General features: G+C 41.8%; 1 protein-coding gene across 1 annotated transcript in view; it reads left to right on the top strand.

Moving 5' to 3' along the window:
* Positions 1-20463, top strand: part of LOC310965424 (contactin-associated protein-like 4) — a gene marked incomplete at both ends in the record, with an annotated part of 110638 nt that overhangs the window by 80055 nt on the left and 10120 nt on the right. Inside the window, 7 exons of the mRNA XM_083939018.1 lie at positions 166-328; positions 4264-4391; positions 5022-5192; positions 10881-11099; positions 16844-17083; positions 18091-18315; positions 20269-20402. Coding sequence (XP_083795144.1) covers positions 166-328; positions 4264-4391; positions 5022-5192; positions 10881-11099; positions 16844-17083; positions 18091-18315; positions 20269-20402 — 1280 coding nt within the window. The remainder of the gene's footprint in view (positions 1-165; positions 329-4263; positions 4392-5021; positions 5193-10880; positions 11100-16843; positions 17084-18090; positions 18316-20268; positions 20403-20463) is intronic.

Raw genomic sequence — 20463 nt, 5'->3', positions numbered from 1 at the left:
GTGTGTGTGTGTGTGTGTGTGTGTGTGTGTGTGTGTGTGTGTGTGTGTGTGTGTGTGTGTGTGTGTGTGTGTGTGTGTGTGTGTGTGTGTGTGTGTGTGTGTGTGTGTGTGTGTGTGTGTGTGTGTGTGTGTGTGTGTGTGTGTGTGTGTGTGTGTGTGTTTCAGAGGGTGCTCCGTTCAGCTGGTGGGTGGGAGGTCCAGGTCCAGGCCAGGTGCAGACGTACTGGGGCGGGGCTCTGCCGGGCAGTCGGCAGTGTGCCTGTGGTCTGCAGGACGACTGTCTGGATTCAAATCACTACTGCAACTGTGATGCTGACTACGACCAATGGTACTGAACTTTATTCTGTGCCTGTGTCCTTAAGTTCAGATACATGACATAATGGTTCCTGTGTCCTTCACTGTATGTCTTTATCAAACTGTACCTTACCTCAATACCTTTTGTTTCTCAATATTAAAGTTGTGGTCTACACTCTGAAAATCAGTTTTGAGAAAGGCAGATGGACAGATGACTCCCATAGGTTCATTCCTATGCAGGCCGAAGGCTGATAGACTGAACGGATTTTTTTGCTATTGATATTATGTAGATTGAACTACAGGACCATGATCGCTGTATAAACAATGTCAATATAATTCCAAGTATTCCAAATTGTAGACCATAGCTTTGCGTTTGTAATAACGCTTCTTTCGGTTTTGAACAGAAGTCATTTAAGTCTGCTGCGTTGGCAATTGTACAGATAAAAATGGCCGCCGGTCTGATCATTCTGCTACGTTGATTTGAATGGAAATGTCCTTTCTATCCAGTTAAATTTTTATAGGTTTAAATTATGGCTACGTTAGTTTCACCAGAGAATTAACTACTTGTAAAGTAGAGTGAGGTGTTTCCATGGTTACCTGCACTTTGATAAAGACCACTTCATATTTAAATCATAAACATTATAAATGTTTGTGGATGACATCAGTTTACAGGAAGTTAACAGCAACCCAGGTTTGTTGCCTAGCAATGTCAATCCATTAAAGAGGTCTATACTTATGGTGCGTAGCATTTACCTTGTAAGCCGGAGCCAGGAATGGCGTCACACCCTAGTTATCAGCGCTTCAGTTACAAAGGCAGAAAAAACTAGCCGATGGACAAAAATGGAAGAGGAGACAAGATGGCTAAATCTACAAAAGGTCATTCACTACAGAATAGGCTACTATTTATAAACCTTCTCTGCATAAACAGCTCACTGAAAAAACATGGATAAGTAACTACCAGGCTGCGGTTAGCCGTATTATAGGAGCTTCTACTTACTGTTTACAACGGGGGCAGCCATCTTTAAATGTCAACTCGGGGGCTGTGTGGTTCATCCGACTTTCCGATACAGAAATCCGACCTCGTTGGTTGTTCCAGTTGAAAGTTTTGACTCGGACCTCGTAAATAATGACTTCCGAGTACAACTTAAACGCACCAGTAGACCAGTGATTTATGGTGGCATCTTAATTATCAATAGAATACATTTTTCAGCCATCCTACCAGCACGGCTCTAGAGACAGCGTGTCGATCAGTGGGTTAGTTTACCATACTTGTTTATATTCCTCTCTTGCAATCGTTTGCTTCCAATGTTTGTTTTTTTGCACGCTGCATGCTGTTATTTTGACTTCCTTTTATATTGTTTTTGATATCAGGGAGAGCCATCGCAATCTCGTTGTGTTGTTGTCTTGCACAGCACTATAATGAAAATAAAGTTTCTTATCTTAAGATAAACATGGCAAACATAACTGCTTGGCTCAAAGAAGCATTGTGTCTAAGCACAGCCCCACACAGCCCCTAGTACGACTGTAGACTGTTTTCTTTCTGATCAAACTTTCGAAACTGCATTTGTATCCATGTATATATCTATCCATCTATCTATCTATCTATCCATCTCATCTCATCTCATCTCATCTCATCTCATCTCATCTCATCTCATCTCATCTCATCTCATCTCATCTCATCTCATCTCATCTCATCTCATCTCATCTCATCTCATCTCATCTCATCTCATCTCATCTCATCTCATCTTCAGCCTCTTATCCGGGGTCGGGTCGCGGGGGCAGCAGCTCCAGCATGGGACCCCAAACTTCCCTTTCCCGGGCCACATTAACCAGCTCTAACTGGGGGATCCTGAGGCGTTCCCAGGCCAGTGTGGAGATCTAATCTCTCCAACTGGTCCTGGGTCTTCCCCGAGGCCTCCTTCCAGCTGGACGTGCCTGGAACACCTCACTAGGGAGGCGCCCAGGGCAGGGGGCATCCTTACCAGATGCCCGAACCACCTCAACTGGCTCCTTTCAACGCAAAGGAGCAGCGGCTCTACTCCGAGTTCCTCACGGATTACTGAACTTCTCACCCCCTCTCTAAGGGAGACTCCAGCCCCCCTCCTTAGAAAACCCATTTCAGCCGCGTGTACCCGCGACCTCGTTCTTTGGGTCATGACCATTTTATTATAACTCAACCTCAATGTCTATTCAAGATGATGTTTTAGTTTGAGCAGCTATGAAAATACATATTTTAACGTTTCTTTTAAGGACAGATTTAAAACACTGTATCTGTTGCTGCTGAGTTTATTCAGAATGATTCAGTCAAATCTGTTCATACTGGACAGAAAAGCAGCATGAGACATCCAGGATGAATCACAAAATATTTCAATATCCCCCTCCATATTTTATCCCATCATGTATTTAAATCCTTTTATCCGTGCTGTAAGCAATTCTGTATTTAGGTTACCTTCCCCAATTTTGCGGTTAGACCCATTTTCCCATATTGTAATTATAACCAATCCTGCTACTGTCTGCTTAGCCAAAGGTCCTACTTTCTATTATCTCCATGCATATATCTGTGCAACTCCTGCTTAAGTCTTATAGATTTTCTCCTGCCGTCAATATCTCATCACCGGCGCCGTGCGGAGCCTCGATCTCTTTTTTTTTTTGGACAAAATTTCACAGCAACAAAGCCGACTTGATGGACTTTTTAAAAAAAACGCAGAGCTGAGAGAGTGAGCGCTGGTGGTTGCGGATGACTCACTCGGCCTGCGTTAACTGGTTCAACGAAAACCGCCAGGCCGAGACGTGTGGTTTCAGCAGAAATGTTGTTATGTTTTTGTTTATTTGAATATTTACCTGCGAACCTCCGAGAACAAATGAACGCGGTCGAGAGATCGAGTGTTAAAGGATGTCCCACTTTTTCTGAGGCGGTTGAGTTTGAGATCAGGTAGCTCAGGTTTTACTCATGCGGATATATTCTCCCCCTCGTGTTGTTTCTCTTCTTTCCTCTTTTCTCTTTTTCCTCCCCTTGTTCTTCTCCTCCTCCCTATATCTTCTTCTGTGCTCCTTCCTTTTCCTCCTCTTTCTTCTTTATCATCTCATCACCACCTCCTCCTCCTTATCTTTATCTTCATGTCCGTTTTCTTTTATCATTCTCTTTCCCCATCTTCTTCTGGGCCACTTGCTTCTCCTTCTCTTCCTTCTTTTCATTATCTTTCCTCCTTCACCCCTTTTTCTGGTTCCTCTTCTCCTTCTCTACATCCTCCCTTCCACCTTCTCTTCTTGCTCCTCTCAATTTATTTCCCTCTTCTCTTTCTCCTTGCTTTTCTTTCTTCTCCTCCTTTGGCTTCTTCGTGTTTCCTCCTTCCTTTCCATCTTCCTGCTTCTCATTTTTCTCTTCCTCCTTCTTCCCTTCTTTCCCCTTATCTTCCTCCATCTCCTCTCTTCCACCTACTGCTTCTCATTTTTCTCTTCCTCCTTCTTCCCTTCTTTCCCCTTATCTTTCTCCATCTTCTTCTCTTCCACCTTCTGCTTCTCATTTTTCTCTCCCTCCTTCTTCCCTTCTTTCCACTTATCTTTCTCCATCTCCTTCTCTTCCCCCTTCTTCCCTTCTTTCCCCTTATCTTTCTCCATCTCCTCTCTTGCACCTACTGCTTCTCATTTTTCTCTTCCTCCTTCTTCCCTTCTTTCCCCTTATCTTTCTCCATCTCCTTCTCTTCCTCCTTCTTCCCTTCTTCCCCTTATCTTTCTCCATCTCCTTCTCTTCCACCTACTGCTTCTCATTTTCTCTCCTTCCTTCTTCCCTTCATCTTTCTCCATCTCCTTCTCTTCCACCCTCTGCTTCTCATTTTTCTCTTCCTCCTTCTTCCCTTCTTTCCCCTATCTTTCTCCATCTCCTTCTTTTCCACCTACTGCTCTCTTTTTTTCTCTCTCCCTCTTTTTTCTCTTCTTTCTCTCTTTCTATCCTTCCGTCTCTTCTTACAGGGCTAATGACTCGGGGCTGCTCACCCATAAGGAGACCCTCCCAGTCAGGTCTCTGGTGCTGGGTGACATCCAGCGGCCGGGGTCAGAGGCTGCCTACAGGGTGGGACCCCTTCGTTGTCATGGAGACAGTGAGTCATACTATACATTTGTTTCTCTCCGCATGTTTTGCCGCCTCTTTGGATATTTTGCTTGTGTTTAATAGGATATTATTCTCTTTATAGGTTTTATTATAGGTCTTATAGATTATTATACAACTATACAGTGAACTGAATTAAAACAATTCACGAATCCACTCTTCCTCCCGTCATTTAATTCCTTAATGTAAAAATAGGCTGCAGCTAATTACACTAGCTAATTAGCAAACTAACAACTAAAATATGACTCGTTTTATGCTCTTTAATAACAACGTATGATGAAAAGTCATATAATTAAGTAATCTCAGTGATATATTTCACCTTTTTTTAATTGCTTCTAATTTCATCCTTCAGTTTAATGAGTAAATAAATGCCACGCAAGATAAATCAGCATAAATGAGATAGTGTAGCTTGAGTAATGCCTTTGTTCGCAGCTAATTAGCAGAACAGTTGGTGCATTTGTTTACTACAGGATTTTCATTATACAGCCATCATAATTAGATGTCTTTTAATAAGCTTTGTTCCAGAGTGATATATCCACTAATCGAAAAAAAAAGATTGGCATCCCTTTAATATTAGAAAACATGCACAGAAAGTATTTAAGAACTTTGTTCCATCTTTCAGGAAACTTCTGGAACGCTGCATTTTTTGACAAGGAGACGTCTTACCTGCACTTTCCCACCTTCCACGGAGAGCTGAATGCAGACATCTCCTTTTTGTTTAAAACAACGTCCTCCTCCGGCGTCTTCTTGGAAAATCTGGGCATCACGGACTTCATCCGGATCGAACTCAGCTGTGAGTGAGAGCAATTGTTTTGCCTCATTATCATATAAATGTTTTCTGGTTTTGTTTTAAATACGTGGTAGTGGGAGACATTCATTCATTAATCTTCAACCGCTTGTCCCTGTCGGGGTCGCGGGGGGCTGGAGCCGATCCCAGCTGACATCAGGCGTGAGGCGGGGTCCACCCTGGACAGGACGCCAGTCTATCGCAGGGCACATAGAGACGCACAGGGACAGACAGCCATTCACAGCTACGGGCAATTTTAGAGTCATTGGTTAACCTAACACCTGCATATCTTTTGGATTGAGGGAGGAAACCGGAGAACCCGGAGAAAACCCTACACAGACACTGGGGGAACATGCAAACTCCACACAGAAAGGACGACATGACAGTGTTTAAATCCCCCTTCACTCAAATGTGTGTTTGCTTACTTTACCTGCAGCATCTGATCCTAGATTTTCACAGTCATGAGAGTGTGTCTGTACTCATCTTAAAGCTGAGTTTAAGACACAGATATTAGCATCACAAATCTCATTCATGATCCAATATCCAACTTACACCTAGGGATACTTGAAACCAGAGCACAGACACTGAAGATGGACTTTCAGACGACTCATGTCTAGAGGTTAAACTTTTGAAATGAGAATTTAAAAAAAAGATTATAGATTTGTGGCAAAATCACATCAGACACAAATATGTGTGCAGAGCGGATTTTTAATGTTCTGAAGTAAAAGTCAGGATAAATGGACACACAATCGATCCTGACACGGGAGATCACGGTTTGCTTCCTGTTCTCTACTGAGAGTCAAAGTTGGTTTCTTTTAACCATAAAAAATTAACTCTTAACGTAAACTAATTCATCTCATCTCATCTTCATCCGCTTATCCGGGGTCGGGTCGTGGGGGCAGCAGCTTTAGCAGGGGACCCCAAACTTCCCTTTCCCGGGCCACATTAACCAGCTCTAACTGGGGGATCCTGAGGCGTTCCCAGGCCAGTGTGGAGATATAATCTCTCCACCTGGTCCTGGGTCTTCCCCGAGGCCTCCTCCCAGCTGGACGTGCCTGGAACACCTCCCTAGGGAGGCGCCCAGGAGGCATCCTTACTAGATGATCCTGAACCACCTCAACTGGCTCCTTTCAACGCAAAGGAGCAGCGGCTCTACTCCGAGTTCCTCACGGATGCTGAACTTCTCACCCTATCACTAGGGGAGACTCCAGACACCCTCCTGAGGAAACCAATTTCGGCCACTTGTACCCGCGACCTCGTTCTAAACTAATTAAATAATTAACTAATTGTTAATTTAATAAGCCACAATGTTGCCCTTAACAACATAATTCCATAATTCTTCCAAAAGTCTAAAACATAGAAAAAGAACAGAAATGGTTTTGTGGAAAGGCACTATTAAATGATATCCTGCTGATACGAGCATCCTGCAGGGATGCTTTTATGTAAGTTTATTTGATGTAACTAGAAGAAGAAGAAGTCTGCAGTGAAGTCCACTGCGTTAGACTGGCCACACTGCTCGACAGGTGATCTGTTAGAACTAAAGCGTAATCTCTCTTTAAGATATCCTTTCTTTACTTGCTTTCCTTTTGGTCCCGTGTGAAATCACAGCATGTGATTTGTCTTGTTCTTCAAGGTCTGGGTGTCTAATGGAGCATGCGAACGGTGACCATGTACAGAACTTCCATCCGCATGTTTTAAGCTTTCACAATTTGAGTAGATACCTCACCAAAATACAGTTTATTACAGATTTAGAGTAGCAAAAGTTGACACACAGTGCTGAGCAGCATCTAGACTTAATCTTCAGGTTCCCAGCTTTCAGATGATGTACACCACTTGTATGTAGCTAATACCATTGACTGGCTATATCATCCTTTTGATCTTCTGCCCCCCTCTACAAAAAGAGACAAAAATGGGTCTGTGATGGGTCTCTAAGGGGTTTAAGTACGGCCCCACCCCAGTCAAAAAAGTCCGAATACACCACTGAATAGTACCATTCCTCCTGGGGAAAACCCTGTCATTGTTACGGCGGAGCACATCTCTTATCTCACTGCGGCACTATTACAGCTATTATTATGACAGCTGGTGTTGAGATGACTCTGTATCATTATTACTGCTGTTAACATGACTGCAGCTGTGCCAGAGAGGAGCTTCTAAATTAAGTTATGCCTCTGGGTTTTTCTATCAAACGCTTCCACAATCCCACAGCGGTACAGCTTTCCCTCCACTGTCGGCAACATCCATGAGGGATGATGACCACTCTGCTAACTTCACCTCTAAATACGGAGCGTGGTCATGCCTCTAGTGCTATGATGGATGAACGGACTCCATATGGCCTTCAGCTCACCTCTCTTTATCAAAGGTTTCATAGGTTAAGTTTTTATCCTAATAATGGTGTGAAGATTAATGACTATAGCATGCTAACCTACATACGGTGTGGAGTTCAGTCCCACTGGGATGGCACACCTAAAAGTAGTATTTTAACATGAAAGGGCATTGCATTGGATGTGTGTCCCTCTGACTCTCTGCTTATTAAGTTTAACGTTGCCTTTCATTGTGATGTATTAACAAAGTCAGTTTTGGAAAGTAGCTAAGTACATTTACTCAAGTATAAGGTACTTGTACTTTACTTTTATTTCCATTTTATGCTCCTTCTACTCCTTCTCAACTACATTCAAGATGCAGGTATGGTACATTTTACAGTCAAATGAGTAAACGTAATTGTTTTATAAAGACAATGTACTCTTAAAATCAATTCTGATGTATTATCATAGAGATACTTAATTACATACATACATATGTAAATACATACATACTTAATTAATTTACAGTTCACAAGATATCAGTGTATTCAAATGAGCCCCATCTTTACCAGCTGTTAAAGTGATGTACACATTGATGCATTGATATTTATTATACAATAATATAATATCAATTAATCTGGAGATTATGAACATTTTGGGTCTTTTACTTAGGTATTTCCACACTGTGGTATTTCTACTTTTCCTTAGGTAAAATATTTGAGTATGTCTTCCAACACTAAACATAGTCGACAAAAGACACGTTTAGTACGATTGCTGGTTTACTAAAGCAGAGGTAAAGTCACAAGCGCAAGTCTAAAGCCGTGTTATCAGCTCTCTGAGGCAGCACTGATGTTCCTGATGTTTGGCAGGTAACAGTATAATGTCTATCACGTTATTCAATTCAATTCTATTTTATTTATAGTGCCAAATCATGACAAAAGTTATCTCAGGACACTTTACAAACTAGGTAAAGACCACACTCTATGATAAACATAGACCCAACAATTCCCCCGTAGAGTACGGTGGCAACGAAAACCTTCCCTATAACAGACAGGAACGTCAGACAGACCCAGCTCTGTGGAGGACGCACATCTGTCTGCACCGGTTGAGGAGGAAGAAAAGGAGAGAGAGAGAGAGAAAAGACACACAGATGGACAGAGAAAGACAAAGACAGACACACTTCCAGTAACTATAATATTATCTATAGTAATGTGAATATGACTTATTCACATTATCCATCAGTTTAATGTGACATTTGATTATCAGCACTAAACAGAAAGCACCGCTAGAGCTGATGAGAATGTCATTAGTTTTGCATGTATTTAACCATGAATCAAAGTATTGGAAACAATTGTGACATGATGATCACTCTAGATAAAAAGTTAAAGCCTCACATTGTCAGACTATTCTCTGGCTGCACGAGTGACATTCTGGGAAAAGGGGAAAAAAGTACTCTGGGCTATCTGTGCTCTTTTAAACCAATCACAACCGTCTCTGGGCGACGCTAAGCCCTGGATACAGCAACTGTGTTCTTGCAAAATCGGAGATAGGAGAATCAGCCTGACATCCGATACAGCGCCAGATACTTCTAAGCCAGACTAGTTGAGAGATGGCCAAAGTTATCAAAGTACAATTTCATCAATAGAATAGTTGTTGAGATATCTAACTCAAAACCACAAATGTTAACCTGCTGGTGGCGCTAGACGAAAAGTAATTCATCATCATCAACATCTCATGGCAATCTGTTGAATATTTATCGAGATATTTCAGAGGAGGACATCACTGGAGAAATGAACTGAGCAGTAAATACTATACTTTTGCAAGCAGCTAGCACCAAAAGAGATTATTAAGCAAATTATAGCCTAATATAGCCCCTCATTAACAGTGTGGGTACAAAATTAGCACTGGATGTGGAAATTGTTATTAGACGTGATTTCAAATAAAGATCTGACGTAAAGAGCATCTGAAGTAAGTTGCTTGTATGCCGACAGTGCAGAGCTGGACAGAAGGTAATAACGACAGGCGCAGTGTGTGATCTCTGGCTACTGCTGAGATGTGGTTTCAGCAGTCCTGGCACACACACACACACACACACACACACACACACACACACACATACACACACACACACACACACACACACACACACACACACACACACACACACACACACACACACACACACACACACACACACACAAAGAGAAACCAACAGAGTCTGTGGCTGCAGCCGTTCTCTCCTGCCTTGGGCTTCTCTCTGAATCACGTCAGATCTGTGTCCAGCTGTCTGGCTGACCATCCTGCCGGCAGATGGACGGGTCAGAAGTCACTTCACACTTCTGCCAACATATGATAACGGAGGAACTTGACTGACAAACTGAGGAGAATGCTTTTCCAATTAACAATGTGACAAAGGAAGAGAGTCAGTTTTGTAAGTCTGTTGCATTTTTACTAGAATGAGTTTAGAAAACAAACTGAGATTTCTTAGAAAAGAAAAGTTCCTTTTGTCAAGTTTGGTATCGTATTTTATGAACAAAGAATAATGTTCTTCTCATACTCCACCCACATAGTTGACTGAATAGGAACAATTGACAGGACAGGGTCTTCATACTGCTGCCGTAGACTCTTCCTCATTAGTTGGATGGATTTCACACATTTCCCCTTTAAAAAAACAGGATCTGAAACTTATTTCTTGCTCATCATCTGGGAGCAAATTATTTATTTATCATTCATTAATGAATATTAGAGTGAATAAAACATCTAAATAGTGTCAACATCGTTACACACTGCCAGGATGGATTGTTTAAAGGGTTTTTCTCTCTTTGCAAAGACGGAGCTGCGACGTGTTTGGAAGAGACATGAGGGATTTGCAATGTCTCACTCATCAGAGGACACAATTATATCAAAGTGTCAGGGAAGGTTTGTTAATGGGTCTGTTAGAGTCCAACAGGAACACGTCAAATTCACTCTGCAGTTGTGGCAGTCACACACACATCCAAATGCTCAGAATAGAATAGGAATACTTTATTGATCCCAAGCTGGGAAATTGCAGTGTAACAGCAGCATTTCACACAGACACATCAAAACAGTGATATAGAAATACAATATAAAAGACAAAATGTATAAATAAGCAGTCTAACTGTAGTGCAAGTGTAAACATATAATAATATAAGGTGCAGTGGACAGATTATGTGAAAAACATAAGTTGCTTGCGATTGTACTGTTCTGTAAAGTTTAACTGTTGTTGTACAGTGGGTTGGCATGTTGCAGGAAAGATTTCCCGTACCTGTCCCTTCTGACACAGTCTGTGTGTACAACCATCTAACTCTTTTACTTGTTTTATCACTCTTTCTCGATCTGCTCTAACTGTTCTGACCATCACCCTCCTCTTCAGCTGCCTCAGAGGTCGTGTTCTCGTTCGACGTGGGAAACGGCCCCCTGGAGGTGCGAGTGGAGACGAGCGTCCCGCTGAACGACAACCGGTGGCACGGCGTGCGAGCCGAGCGCAATGTAAAGGAAGCATCACTACGCGTCGACGAGTTCCCTGCCACCACGCAGGAGGCTCCTGCTGACGGACACATTCACCTGCAGCTCAACAGCCAGTTGTTCATAGGTGAGACGTGAGGAGTGTGAGATTTTAAAAGACTTTGTAGTGATTTGATTTAAGTTGAAATGAGTCAGAGTTTAAGGTTAAAGTAAGGATTAAGATTAGGCATGACGGAGAGAGGGTTATTTATGGTGTTTGAACATTAACCTCATCAGCAACTGAGTGCTGGTGATAATTGCTGTCACGTCCTATCTTTTCTTATCTCAGACTGTGACTCAATTAACACCTGCACACTGCATTTGCATTTTATGAGTGGAGAGAACCAGGAGATTTGTATTTACAACTCAGTCTGAGGTAGGCAGCTTTAAAGAGGACATTTTACAAGTTCTGCAAATTCTGCCCACTTATTCAGTTCATATTAGATATTTTATCAGCATTATGGGATAAAAGTTTTGCTCTGCACCGCAGAAAGTCCCACACGGGGAGATGTCGGGGTTCAGAAAACCAGGCAGCAGCGTCTATTTACACTTAACTTCATCCTCAGCGAGGCCTGTTGTGCTTTGAAAGTGGAGAGCGGTGTTAACAAATTGCTGATATCGGCTCCATTGAGGGAAAAAGTCTTTCTATGCTAGAAAAAAGGAGATGCTGAATCCATGCTTTCTAAACACTTAACAACAATTGCCTTTGATAAGCAGGATTCAATTATTTATTTCTTTTGCATGAAAAAAGATGAATTGCATACTCATTAAAATAGTGCATGGAGTCCTTTTCTGTAAAATGTTGAATCTTTCTGACAATCTTTTACTTATTATGACAAGATCGTGCAAGGACTTTACCTGATGACACACTGTCTTTGACCCTGAAGCTTGTTGTGGGAATTTTGGATATCTTTAATTCATAATCATAGTTTTGTCAGGTCAGACACAGTTCAGGTTCTCCTCTGTCTCACCTTCTTAATGGATAATGCAAATAACTAACTCATGATGGTATAATGGCATATCTGTGCATCTGCACTCTGTGTTAGAGACCTTGTGATGAGAGGTTCAGAATGTGCAGAATTGTAATGTCTGAGGCAGGTTTTTGTTTGGTCTAAAGACGTCACCCAACCAAGGCTTAGCGCGTCCTGTCTCTTCATCCAAAAGACTGGGCACACACACACACTTAGATCGGGGTCATTCCAGCTAGACTCTAGGCTTTGTGAGGACGCAGGGGTGAACGTATTTTTGTCTGCAGAGGAAAATGCTTTGGCAAAATAAACCACGGAGAAAAGGCTGATCCTGTTTGTTGATCTTTGTTGAAGAAATCCATTTCCACAACAAGCTCTACCCTGTTTGTGACGATTGTCCAAATGAAGATCAATGCTTTGTTAGTTTTTTTCATTGGATTTGTTGACAATAAGAGAAACATTGAATGTCACTGAATCTAAACATTTTGAACTTCAGCTGTGACGACTTGTAGAAGGATTACATCGTAAACCATGAATTCAGGCCGATATGATATTAAAAAGGACACATTGGTCAACATCAACTTTAGCAGTTCACACTCTCTTATCATAATTTCATCTTTTCCACAGACATTCATAATCAAGTTTAACCGCTCGCTTTTATCTGTCAAGCTGTGTTTGAGGGGATGAAAATCCATGTTGTATTATGAGGCTTTGAGCAAATATTATGGACATTTGTTCATTTGTAAACACACATTGTGAAGAGACAAAGAACCAACAAACCATGAGATTGGACAGATGCAGAGCGATGGGAGTGGGCTTTAATTTGGCTGGCTGTGTCAAACTAATAATCCTGCCTAAGCAGCCAGGAAGAAGTGACCATGAGTCATTCTCCTCGTATGAGCCGCACTTCTTCCTGGTTGGTGTTTACTGGCGATGTGGAAGGATTCAGATGTCTGAACTCAAATTTGACGGGATTATGAACCAGGCCGCTGTGGGAGAGGCTGTTTGCGTTTGACAAAGACTTGATTTACAGCAAAGCAATATGCGTTTGTGCTCCACAAATTGTTATTGTTAATCCATGACGTTAAATCCTTAATTCAGAACACTGCAAAGACATCTATATTGCTTTGAGTAATTTGCCCCGTTGGTAATATAAAATTGCCTTGTATAATTTTATAAGACACGGTATTTCATAGTTTGAAATAACAAGCCGTAATATTTATTCTGGTTTAACTTCATTCATTGCCAGGGAAAGAAATTAATTTTGTGTTTACACTCACACATCCTTGTACGAGCCGTAGTTAAGATTATACTCGTTAAAAAGTTCTGTATTGCTATAGTATCTGTTTTACCTGTGGTTAAGACATCCGTGTTCATGTCTTCCTGTTTAGTTATTTGTGCTGCGTGAGAAAAAATATATGATCGGATTCGATATGGAAGGATGGAAGTGACAAACTGCATTTACTCTTCTTACTGTAACTTTGTAGTGTGTATTTTCAAAATCGGGTCGATTTACTTTAACTTAAGTATTGAACTCTGCTGCATTTCAATTTGCATCTGTAACAACAAACTAAAGTGGAGAAGTCCTGTGCGAGAATCAATCAAAAGAAAGAAGCTAAAAGAAAGCATAAGTAAAGAGGTACACATCTACTTTAATGAATCACTGGTTTAATCTTCCACCTTGGAAGCATGTGACCAAAATCTAACACCACAATGATGCGCGATCAACAGGTGCATGCTGGGTCTGGTGCTCAAGGTGGATCCTTGCCATTTTCCATTGTGTTTCGAATGTCTTTTGGTGAAGCTTTATTCTGCTTTATTTCTACAAGAATTGTCAGGCTATTTCATTTTTTTAAGCTTTTGTAACGCTTGTTGCACTGCCCTGGTGTCAAAAGCTTATTTAATTGTGTCTGCTTTTCTAGTTAATTCTCGTAAGGCTACACTGAGGGAGACAGTATTATATTAATAACTCATAATCAATTGTGCACTTAGGCCGCAGATGTACATCTCATCTCATCTCATCTTCAACTGCTTATTCGGGGTCGGGTCGCAGGGGCAGCAGCTCTAGCAGGGGAACCCAATCTTCCCTTTCCCGGGCCACATTAACCAGCTCTAACCGGGGATCCCGAGGCACTTTTTGCTCCTTTGTAGCCTAAAGCAAGCAAACAAATGAAGTTTATTAATATAGCAACTTTCACAGACACCAGTCACAAAGTGCTTTACAGGCAAGGTAATACAGTCAGTGAAAATCAAACACAGTCAAATACATAAAACAAAAATAAAAGCCCTAAACTAATAAACAAATATACAAGGAGAGAAGATACAAGTTTAAAACATAAAATAGCACATGCCACCTAAATGCTCATCTGAAAAGATGATTACAAAGCTTAGGGGCCACCGACTGGAAGGCCCAATCTCCTTAAGTATGAAAGGGAGTCAGAGACACTTAGAAAGCCTTGGGTAGAAGACCTAAGAGCTCAGCCTGTGGTGTGAGGATGCAGAAGGTCCTTGATATACTTTGGAGCCTGACCATGAATGTCTCTATGAGTGAGCACCAAGATTTTGAACTGAACTGTCAAATTACCAGGGAGCGAGCGCAGAGGTGTTAAAGCCTGGCAGCAGCATTTTGGACAGTTTGTAAACAGTGTACAAAATATTTATTAGGGTAGATAAAAAGACAAATACAGTGGTCCAAGTGTGATGAGATAAAAGCATATATATACAGCATATACATCACTTTTGTTGTTGCTCCAATGTTTCACGAGCTGCAATCAAAGATCTAAGACTCTTTCCATGCTCTCAAATTCTGCTCACATGTTTGTTAGTGAGCACTTTGTCTTCGCTCATCCATCCACCTATAATAAAACAGTATAGCCGTCTTGCTTTTTACGCAACACCCGACCCTTTTGGCATTGTAACACCATGAGGTGAGCCTCTGAAGCTGCGTGTGTGGCTGAATGAATACAGGGTTTTTCTTTTGACTGCTGCAGGACGTCTTTCTCAGGCAGTTCCTCTCCTTTGTTTCTCCATCCCTCATAAGTCTGTCATTGGTCTTTTAACCATTTGTTTTGCACAGCCGGTATTTTCTATAAGCTCCACATTCTAGCTTTGCTGGTTAAATCATCATTTCACAGAAGTTTGCTGTGCATGTGTTTCATTCAGAGTAATACCATTTTTCCTGATTGAGAAGTCAACAATTACATTTCCCAATGTGTGTGCTCTTAATGTGCTGTCTCGGTTTTATATAACGGTTGCTGCAGAAAGAGAAATCGAGCCTCACAGAGGTTAGAGATTTAGCGGTATGAAAAACTCTGGCTCTGGCTGAACAAACTGCAGAACTGCACAAGTAATACCCTGCCAATTCCAATCTGAAAGAACAATAACAACTACCATGTGTGGATATAAAATAAGAAACTGCCAGCTTTGAACCTCGAAAGAAATGTAATTTTGCCAAGTCGACTCCGTGAACTGTGTTTGGTCGCTATTTTAGAATGTTAATTGTCAGGTGAGAGGAGAAAGGATTTCTTCATCTCGCCTGCTCCAGGAAAGGATGAATGTCACACACCAGATGGCTCATAAGCCTCGCAGTTAGTCAATCTACAGCACAGACATGGAGAGGCAACATATGCCTGTCAATCTCCATTTCCTTAGAGGGAAAACAAACCAACATAGATAAATGAGAAGTTACACTATATATTTAAATATGTAAGCACCTTAGCTTCTGCAAGTATCACAGCTCGATGGATCAACGAGACGAGTTCACAAACGAACATAAATCAAGCTTATTACAACTTATGATTAATAAAACAAGCTTAAGTCTGAAATGGATTCAACAGGTTTATATGAAGAGCTCTTTTCCAAAACGAGATAAAAGCCAAATTTAAAAAAAATGAGTTTGAGCCACTTTGCTGTAAACAGAACCTTTTCACTGCTTCATCAATGTTTCTGCCAAATCTCTATATTTCCTTGTTTAAAATGGTCTCAAGATGCAGTTCCTTTCCAAACCGCGACCAGCGCCAAACCTATTTTTAGCCTAAATGCGATACATCCTCTCGACCAATCAGAATCCAGTGAGCGTTCTATGCGATCCATGGCGGAGCTCTGAAGGCGGGAGAGTTTTTTGTTTCGTCCGTCCGTTCAACACGTTCAGACTGAACCATAAAAACCATTTTGACAAGATAAATTGAATATTAACCAAATGTGTGGGTCTGGGTAAAAAATGTAATTTTTCTGAAAACTATTCAAATTAAATTTATAGCGTTTTGTAAAAGAGCTCCTCATATTTTACAAAAATGTATGCACAACAAAACTTCAGGGGATAAAAAGTGACATCTAAGTTTAGGCACCAAAGCCACTTGCTTACGGTCTGTAGTCCTTTGTAGATATATGTACGGACAGTGAATGAGGCCCGTGAATAGTTTTTTAATGTTTTATGTAACATTATCTAAAGGACTTGGTGGAGATCATTTTCTATTATTGTAACCGTCAATTTGTGGTGGCTTGATTATAAGAGGCACACAATGATTATTTTTTGGGGCAGGTTTTAAGCTGTTATTGGGCTACTGGTTCTTAACGATCTGGTTTACCCGATGTATAGTGCTGGGATAAAGCCTCTCTAAAGCATCTGGTCTGGCCCCTTCCGCTATCTCTGCTCTCAATGCACCATCACTGCATCCGGAGCCCCACCCAAGATGTTTGTGATTGGTTTAACAAGTTGGTGTAACAGAGTTTTGTCCCCTGTCCCAGAATTGTAAGCCAGTTTAGCCAGACCTTACTCCAGCACTGAGAACTGTCTGGCAATACAAGACTGGGCGTCTGAGGCAACTCATGAATCATGTGTAAAATATTTGTTTTTGGTTGACAGGAGGAACTGCGTCCAGACAGAAAGGCTTTCTGGGCTGCATCCGCGCTCTGCAGCTGAACGGCGTCACCCTGGACCTGGAGGAGAGGGCGAAGATCACCCCAGGGGTCCGACCTGGATGCCCGGGCCACTGCAGCAGCTATGGCTCACTCTGCCAGAACCAGGGTCGCTGTGTTGAGAGAGCCAACGGTTTCTCTTGTGACTGTGACCAGTCAGCATACACTGGGGCCTTCTGTCATAAAGGTACTCACAATCAAATACACGTTAGAGACTTCCTGCCAGTAAATACACAGATCCAAAGGTTAGAGCCCTGAAGATAAAGGGCTGTTTTGATCATGTTTCCAGTTAATTTCTCTTCCAATCTCCTAGTCATATGAACTTTCAGATACAGATTCTGAGATGGCGGATCCTTGAAGTTCACTTAAAATGCGTGATTGTTGTGACCTATCCTTGGTGCCTGGTGAGAACAAAAATGACATCAGACATCTTTCTGAAGAGGACCCTTTAGTCCGCAGACATTAGACTAACCCTGTCTGTTGCTCTCATTCACTGTCTGCACAGATTGGCCACTCAACACTCATTTTGAGTGGGTCATAATGAGCCTGTTTGGTCCTGAAGGTCGAGCATTGGATAATTATAAAGGACTCTTCTAGCCCACCAGGCCGTTCTGTCTGCCATGTGATGCATCAAAGGCTTGTTGAAAGTCAACATTATATCAAACCTTTTGTGTGTGCTCATGGGTCTGTGCTTACCGTTAATGTGCTTTAATTGTGATTCTATGCTTATGTGTTTATGTGCTCTTGTATGTTTTCCACTAATGCCGTCAACCTGCAGGTGGAAATGTGGCTAAATCTGGCACATTTACATGTTGGACGTTGCTCATGTTAATTAATGTGCATTGTCCCTTCTCAAATTAATAAACATATGTATAACATAGTCAGCACTGTAGAAATATATTGTTAAAAGAGTATTTCTTTATTCTAAGACAGGGAATTTACCAGTTTAAGCTGAAAACTATGATACCTTAGCTACAAATTAGGTTGCGCCGAAAGCTTTACAGTAGTTTGGTGCATGTACAGATTATGAGAAAAATTTCAACTGTAAGTATATTTTATTTTAACATTAAATTAGCGAGACAAGTGTTTTCATTTCCAGTGACAAGCAGGGTCTTATTACAGGTGCAATAGAGGGAGACACAGGGCAGCAGAGAGCAAGTCGAGTGAAATCCATACACGCTTTCTAACTTTCAGAGGTTTCAGCCAGTTTCAAGTCGTCAACATCCATCACCTACAACCTCAAGGAGCCCTATGAACTGAGCAGGAACAGCAGCGCCTCGCCCTCCTCCATCTACTCTGATGTGACGCTAAGAGGAGAAAACATCTCCCTGAGCTTCAGGACCAGCCAGTGTCCCGCTCTGCTGCTTTACATCAACTCGTTCTACAGGGAGTACCTGGCCCTGCTCATCAACAAACACGGTGAGGCCAATGTTTTGCCAGATTTGATTGCTGCAACCCTCCTTTCTTATCTTATTTTCCCTAAGTTTGTTTATGTTCAACTCCCCTCTTATTCTCACTCATTTCTTTACCCATCTGCATTCAGTGTGCCATCCTCTGCTCCCTCCTTCTCCATGCAGCCAGGCTAATTTCTATGCACACTCACAGGTTCAGGTTCAAAGAAAACATTTGGCGCAGTTACTATTAAATGATAAGCAGCAGGGGGCTGTCATTCCCTTGTTCTTGCCATGCTGATTATATATTGTGTTGAAATTGTCATCACTCGCTTCACTATAGAGCTTTACAGAGCTCCAGCTGGCAGGGAGCAAGGCCAGCATTCCTGGATAGCAGTGTCTGCAACTTGTAAATATGGCGGAAAAACAAGATGAGTTCAGGTGTTCAGAAGATGTATTTCCTATTTATGTTGGACACAATCCACTGTCATAACAGTAAAAACTATCTGTTCTAGTTACTTAAATCCCAGGGACAGGTTTCTTTTGAATGCACCACTAAAGCTTTTCTCATGGTGGTGTGGTGGTTAGCACTGTCGCCTCTCAGCAAGAGGGTTCCTGGTTTGAATCCCGGCTGGGGCCCTTCTTTGTGGAGTTTGCATGTTCTCCCTGTGTCTGCGTGGGTTTTCTCCGGGTTCTCCGGTTTCCTCCCACAGACGTGCACGTGTTCAAAGACATGCACGTGTATGGTTCATTGATGACTCTAAAATTGCCCATAGGTGTGAATGGTTGTCTGTCTCTATGTGCCCTGCGATAGACTGGCGTTCTGTTCACGGTGTACCCCCCCTCACGCCCAATGTCAGCTGGGTTCGGCTCAAGCCCCCCACGATCCTGACAGGGACAAGCGGTTGAAGATGAATAGTGAATGTTTCTCTCTATTACTGCTGCATCATCACAAAGAAACTTTACAGTCTAAGTCTGACACACTTTGGCCTCCGCAAGATTGATTTGTTTTTTATCAAGATGTGTTCTTTTATGATCGAAAAATCCTCCCTATTAGTGAAAAACAGTGAGTCATAATTAGAAAGAAGAAGGGCATTAAGTATTAATGTTTGGGTCTTTAAAAAAATCATTATTTCCTATCATGTCTGCTCATCTGTAAAGTCTGCAGACATCTCAGAGCAGTCAAATTATCTCTGCGACGTGAGGTTTATTGAGTGTCAAAAAAAAATGAAATTAATTTCATATCGGAGCGTTATTCATAGAGATAGAGTATTAATCCTGAAAGTAGTAAATGGCCTGCAGCTTCCTAATTTAGAAGCTGGTATGTTGAAACATTCAGATATCTCGATGAAATGTTCTTTGTAAGAATGGGTGCAATGTGGATATATTTTAGTTAAAGTGCATAATTAATTACCATAACTAGTTAAACGTTGCTTCTTTAACCTTTGACATGTTTGTTCCAGCCAGCAGTATTGTAAAGATTGAATCAGGTTATCTTGGAGGTGGTAAAAAATAAGTGTATAGAATTTGTATAATGGCATCTAGTAAAGATGCCCCCTGGGCGCCTCCCTAGGGAGGTGTTCCAGGCACGTCCAGCTGGGAGGAGGCCTCGGGATCCCCCAGTTAGAGCTGGTTAATGTGGCCCGGGAAAGGGAAGTTTGGGGTCCCCTGCTAAAGCTGCTGCCCCCGCTACCCGACACCAGATAAGCGGTTGAAGATGAGATGAGATGAACAGCTTGTTTTATCTGTTTTATATCTCACTACTAACTTGTATCATTCAGTGATCTAGTCAAATTGCCCCACAGGGACAAATAAGATTCCCCTTAATGTAATAATCTGACACTAATATATAAAAGACATAATGCATAAGAGCAAGGCTCCATTAGTAACAAAGAAAACACTTCCAGGGTTGCAACTTGACTGTTTGTGATTCTGTATGTGCTGCACTAAAGATTCCTATTGTTGTTTTGTGTTTGCAAAGATGAGTTGGAATTGAGGTACAAGTTGCACAGCAGCAGAGATGTGGAGGTGCTGGGGAGCCGAGTCACAAACTTGGCTGATGGACGTCTGCACACGGTGATCATCAGGAGACAGGCAGACGCTGTCTCTGTTCAGGTACACACACGACAAATAGTTCACACCGTCACGCAGATCACCACACCAACACTGTGAACCA

This window comes from Echiichthys vipera, assembly GCF_963691815.1.
Source record: "Echiichthys vipera genome assembly, chromosome: 3".
In the NCBI taxonomy this organism is placed as follows: domain Eukaryota; kingdom Metazoa; phylum Chordata; class Actinopteri; order Perciformes; family Trachinidae; genus Echiichthys; species Echiichthys vipera.
This window is presented reverse-complemented; position numbering and strand designations above follow the sequence as displayed.